General features: G+C 42.4%; 1 protein-coding gene across 1 annotated transcript in view; it reads right to left on the reverse strand.

Annotated features, from left to right (window-relative positions):
- Window positions 1–306: 306 nt before the first annotated feature.
- The window catches only part of dlgap3 (discs, large (Drosophila) homolog-associated protein 3), a 15,229-nt gene continuing 9,389 nt past the window's right edge, over window positions 307–6,146 (reverse strand). Inside the window, 5 exon segments of the mRNA XM_025065118.1 lie at window positions 307–3,596; window positions 4,169–4,315; window positions 4,489–4,580; window positions 4,676–4,970; window positions 5,094–5,315. Of these exon segments, the coding sequence (XP_024920886.1) occupies window positions 3,291–3,596; window positions 4,169–4,315; window positions 4,489–4,580; window positions 4,676–4,970; window positions 5,094–5,315 (1,062 nt within the window). The 3' untranslated portion in view covers window positions 307–3,290.

Here is a 6,146-nt window from a genome sequence, read left to right on the forward strand (position 1 = left end):
TGGTTGGCTAAACACCTCAACATATGAGCTGTAGTTTAGAGGAGAAAGTCACCAAATACTTGAAGTAGAAGAAGTTGCTACTGTTGATAAATCTCATCGAAGCCGTCCCCCGATCCTCGGTGTCCTCTCAAGGCCAAAATGGATGGACTTTACCATCGGGTTGCGTGTAGGTGTGAGGATTTCCAGGGTGGAGTTGAGTCCTTCACAGTGGAGTTAACAGTATAAAAGCAGGTCTTTGTGCTTTTTTCATACACCACTGAGATGTTGTCAAGTTTGAGGATAACGCAGGAGCGAGGATGAGGGGATAAAAGGCTGCGCTGCAGCCCGCTCTGCTGCAAAATGAACGGAAAACCACGTCTGCTTCTGAGCCCTTTTGTTTTTTTTTCTTCCATAGACAGGGCAGCTCACGTTACATGGAGGTTGGTACATTGTTCTGTCAAAATTCAAGTTGAAACACTGATCTCTGTTTCAATGTCGCCAGTATTACAGTCCTCGGAGGGCATTGTTTTTGTACAAAGAAACGACTCGTTCTAAAATCTTAACAAATGTTTGTTTGTTTTTTTCGGTCACAAAAAAAGTTGGCTACAAAATGTGCTCGAACCTTCATCCGTTAAAATGAGATTTCTGCTAAATTTGTCACAAAACATGCATTCACGACAATTTCGATGTGTGTATTGCAAGTGGAAGTGAAGGAGACGGAGGATAGTGTGGCAGGGGGATAAAAGGTTTTCTTTCTTTACAGTGTTCCTCTGCGGGTTGATGCAGAGTTGAAGTTTCTATTTACATACACTTCCTCTCATCTGTGTTGTGTATATACTGTATACATATGGAAATATATATATGAATATATATGAATATGTGTATGTCTGTATAAACTGTGTCAAAAGGAAAACCTCCACAGAGAGCTGGTTAGGCACATGTCGTTTGCTCTGAAGAGGGCGATGATACAGGAAGGGGATACAGCAGTGTACATGTACATGTACATCTACACATTGTTGGAACCACACATAGATATACAGTAAATCTAAGGAGGATCAAACTTGGCAATTACCACTGTTGCCAGTTATACCCTGTGAACCTGACCCAGCACTCACAAACGTAAGCTAAGAATAATCTTTTGAAATCTTTTTTTCTTTTTCCACATACACCGAGTATGGATATGTCACACAGCTGAAATTATGTACAATATTAATCTTGTTTTTTTTTTGTAATACTGTAGTATTTCACATTTGATATATGCCTTTTTTGTACATATATTGTAGTCAATAGTCTCTACTAATCTAGAAATGTAGATTATAATATAAAATATACATCTCCATTAAAATATTCCCATTTGCCAACACATTCTGTTCAACTCTATAGAAAAAAAAATCAACAAGTCATGCTGAAAGGACTTTCTTTGTAGTCTTTAAAATGGCTGATTTGGACTTTTCAATATTCATCAGGCTTCGTCACGTGTTCTGTACGACCCCGTGACACCCACACTACACACATTAATGCAAAAACAACCGTACAAAGTAGTTTGGTATTAAATATGTTTTCTCACATAGATTTGCCAATGATAAAACTTTCAAACTCATGCTACGGCTCAGTGGGAACACCACGCATTATGGATTAAAACAGAGGTCCCCAATAACGGGGGCGTTCAAGGTTTTGCTCGTAACGGAAAAAAAACTGACATAGTATATTATTCTATTTATTATTTAAAAGACCAGATTCTTGCATTGAATTGTCACAAGTCCAGACGCTTGTCATAATAAAAGTCTTTGGAGAGCTTCATTTAAAGTGAACAGAACACGAGCCTGAAGCTTTCAGCATAATATTAATGCATTTCTTTTGTTCTTCTACATATATATATATATTTTTTTTTCCTACAAGAAAAGTACAGGTACACGAGAGGGTTTGGCACATGGGGTAAACTCATGTGCCAAACCCTTATGGTGACTTTTAAATTCATGCACTTTTCCTTTGTTACATAATGGAAAAATTGGAGACCTCTGTTTTTGAGAGCCTAGTAAAAACATATAGGAAAACACTTGTGATAATACATGTACCTTATTATTTTAATGTTTAGTTTCTTTTTCTTTTCTTTTCTTTTTTTGTATAATTTCCCTCTGTGATGATTCTTTGGAAAGGTTGGAAAATTGGGAGGACTGTACTTCATCATATCATGGATGGGTGTCAGCACTTTCTTCTGAGTTGGTGGTCTTCTTCAATATGAAAGCACACCGTGAAAATAACACTCAAAACCACAATTTCCAGGCTAAAACACAAGTAGAGAAGAAAACAAAATCTTTCATGGCTGTTTCATCCCGGAATCTGTTCATTTCCTCTAAAATGAGGCTGAAACAACCAAATGCACCACCATTGTCAACGTGGGTCTCCAATTGACCACATGGTGGAGCAACAGTCTCACAGTGAAATAGAGGACATGTCACTAGAGGGTCCTGAAAAGCCTCCAAGATATAATCCTATAAAAAAAAACAGCGACCCCACCCCTGAAACTTCACACCACAAAGAGATAACAGCGTTTTGTCTCTCTTTCATTTCTGCCTTGCTGACTTTAATGCTCCTTATCTGTCAAAGCTGTGGAATTAAACTGCTCCTTTCGGCAGACGAATTTGTAAACTATATCCAAATAGAATTTGCACATACAATGATGTGATGATTGAAAGAGAGAGAAAATTCAGATATTTAGGCCATTGGCTCGGTTCTCGGGTTCTATACAGGCTGAAAATGTCTAGTTACTCTCCTTTCAGAGCTAAACGTCTTCAACCCAACTCAATGACCTGGATGGCTGCAACTTCGAAAGGCATTTGACTGCTATGGCATTTAAATGGTGATGGCGGCGAAGTCGTCTCTAAGATTTCATACACACTGGCTGAAAAACTAAAGCATTAATGTGTGTTGTGGAGAATCATAAACTTTACAGCATTTTACACAAACTGATTCTGATTTCTCGGGGATGTTTTCTCAGAGGTTCTATGCAATGCTCAGCCCTTTATTTTCAGTGAAGAAAAAAGTGGAAGGTGAACACGCACAGGCATGCTACTACAGCGTGGACCTTCGCCAGGCTACTACCGGTGCAGAGTGGTATGCAATCGACTGTGGGATGAACCAAACGATAAAAAACAAGTATCTGCTGTGAACAACTGGGTCTGTAAGGTGTGGATTTCAAAACACTAAAATGCCAGCTGTGGCCGATGAGCAAGGTATAATTAATTGGTGTTGGACAGAAATGTTGAGGGGCGGCTCGCACATGAAGAGCCGTGACCCGCAGTAAGCTGTATTTAGAGTCGAGTCTGAGCCTCAGGGATGTAGATCTCTATGCTGTCAGCACTCTCTGTGGCTGAGTTTTGCCTGAACGAGGCCGTTCTCTTGGTCTGCAGCAGCCGTCTCCTCGCTTCTGTCCTCTGACGCTCGCCGAGGTCCAGTGACTTCTCTCTCATGGGTAAAGTGTGACCACCCACACGAGGAACCACCAGGCCCCCCGGTCCAACTCCGCCGCCCACCTCCCCAATGCTGTCGGCCCGGAGGCTGCCACTCACGCCACCCGCTGGCTTCTTTGGTAATGGCGGAGGAAGTTTCTTGTCCTCCTGGCCCATTTGATGATGAGACATTTAGGAAGTGAGTAGACAGCAATTTTTTTTTTTGGTGTCGGGTGGTCGAGTTGTGAGGCGGTAGAAAAGAAATACCATGCAAAATGTGTAAAACATTCAAGGAACCAAGTAAAAAGATGGAGGAAAAAAATGAAAGTTTTAGAGCATGCAGTGGCACCAGATAGAATGAATTGAAACAAAATGTAAAAAAAAAACAAAACAAAACAAAACAAAACAAAACACCACAACGATGTGGAAATAACAAGAAAAAGGGAGAAGCACTTGTTAGTTTGTTATCACAAATAATGTAGCTGATTAGTGAGTAGTCTAACTACTGTAGTGGCAATGGAAAATTACTTTCTTTTAAAATTAATATTTATCACAAATGAAAAACATTTTCAGCAGTGCACAACTTTACTGCTCAGTTTCTTTCGCTGCGTTATGTGTTTTCACCGCCTGCAAAGGTTTGGAGGGCACGACCATCTGTGCTACTCTTCTGCACACTGCCATTTTAGCCTCGGGCGTGGTTGACGAGAAACCAAGCCCATTTGGATCCTGGGGCCCCTCACCTTCTTTTCAGTTGGGAGCCTCCAACCAGAGTCCTTGAGCCTCTGAAGGTCCTGAAACTTGACCCTGACGTCCTCTATGTTGAGCTGCAGCAGGTCCCAGAAGCCTGCTAGGTCCTGAGAGGTGGGCTGAGGATATGCTGCGGGCTCCTGAGCAGGCAGAGATGTGACACACTGGGAGTGAGTACTGAAGATTTTCAAGAAAAGGAAAATGCTACGCAGCACAAATGTTTGTGTTTTTGCATCTAAACCAATTTTTCTTAGCGGTGGTTAAGGAGAAACATTGAATGTGTTTTGTTTTGATTCTGCATGCAAACACATACCACACTTTGTTGGCAAAGGCGAAAGAACTGCTGGACTTTCTGAGACATGAGCATCTGTGCGCTGCCAACTGCATTTCTAATCAGCTCAAGAACTGAAAAGAAGAAGAAGAAGAAGCATACACAGTTTTTAGGATTCCAAAATGATTCACTGTTCATTGTTCCAATCCAGCTCCCTCTGTAGACTTACTCTCCTCTGGCAGTTCATTCTCCTCAGCCTCTCTCTCCATGTTCTGGCACCAGCCCTCCATCCTCTCCACCTCCGTCTGCAGCAGTCGTAAAAAGAACTCTCCATCTCTCATGCATGGCGTAGCTCGCCCTGAGTCAGGCAAACTGCGTGGGCCTTCCAGTGATGGTGTTCCTGCCCAGGCTCGCTCTGATGTGATGGGCAGAGGGGAGTGGGAGCGTGGTGGCAAGTGAGGGTGCTGGTGCGGCCGTGGATCTGCTGGACACACATCAGCGGTGTAGCCACTTTGGACAAAGTCCTGCAAGCAGATGAGGACATTTTTGCACTGGGTATATCAGACAAGAATTTAATATTAGATTCATGTCACTTGAAGTTGATTTTATTATATAATAATAGTCATTTTTATTATTAAGTTCCTAACCTCCCTGTAGCCCCACTGCCCCTGTGTGTGGACCGTTCGATGGCTCTCGGTGTACTGGCTGGCAGACTCAGGCTCCGACGAGTGCCTTTGGAAGGAGCAGCCGAACTGAAGGCTCTTGTCTTGTGTTGGCACGGTGACGCCGAGCCCTGGGAAGCCCTCGGGGTCCAGGTCGGCCTGCACACTTGCCGTCACGCTGTTGGAGCGCTTGAAACGAGCCCGCCTGCAACAAAGAGAGTCAGCGCGATTCATCCAATTTACACAGAGCATTGCATGCAAAGTTTTAGGTCTTTGTAGTCATTTCCATCGACTGTGTGGTTATAACAACGCTAAATATGCCGGCATATGACACACAAACGTGTGAAAACGTCATGTCGGTGGACTTACTGATTAATGGGTTAACAAGTTTGAATCCCGCCTACCCTCATCCTACTTTACCTTGCGATGAGGTGCAAGGCCTGACTCAGATCTCTGCCCTCCTTTCTTCCTTCCACCCCCCCTGTCATATCTGATGATTGCAGAAGGTGGGAGACCATATTAACAGGTGTGTGATCGCATACATGTATTGCGTGAAACTGCAAGTGTTTTCCTCCTATGCATGTGCGTCTGACCCATAAGCGTTAGTGGTTATAATTAGGAGAACGGCTGCGTCCTGTGTGCGAGTCATGTCGAGGGTATGATTCGCTGTAGTCATGGTTACGTTCACTAATGATGAAAAAAACAAGACATTCTTGGAATGGTGTTGTTGAATTCAAGCTGTGATGTCTGATGAAATGTTAAATAAAATAATAGGATCAAGCCAAGAAATCAGCAGTAGATGGCTGAGCCGTGGGGCGCCCGAGATGGAAGATTTTAAAAAGTCATAGGCGGAGATTATTTACATAAGTAACATCAAGAAGACCAAAGTCTCTCGATGAAGACAAATCATTTCAAGGAAAAGATAAATCACCAAATAAACCAAACTACGTTTTTGTCTATAATTATGACAATTAAAATGCCAAGTAAAAGTTCAAATTAGAAAAGGATGATTAAAAAGAAAAGTCAAAGGAACATTTC

The sequence above is a fragment of the Cynoglossus semilaevis genome, chromosome 18, assembly GCF_000523025.1.
Source record: "Cynoglossus semilaevis isolate Cse_v1.0 chromosome 18, Cse_v1.0, whole genome shotgun sequence".
In the NCBI taxonomy this organism is placed as follows: Eukaryota; Metazoa; Chordata; class Actinopteri; order Pleuronectiformes; family Cynoglossidae; genus Cynoglossus; species Cynoglossus semilaevis.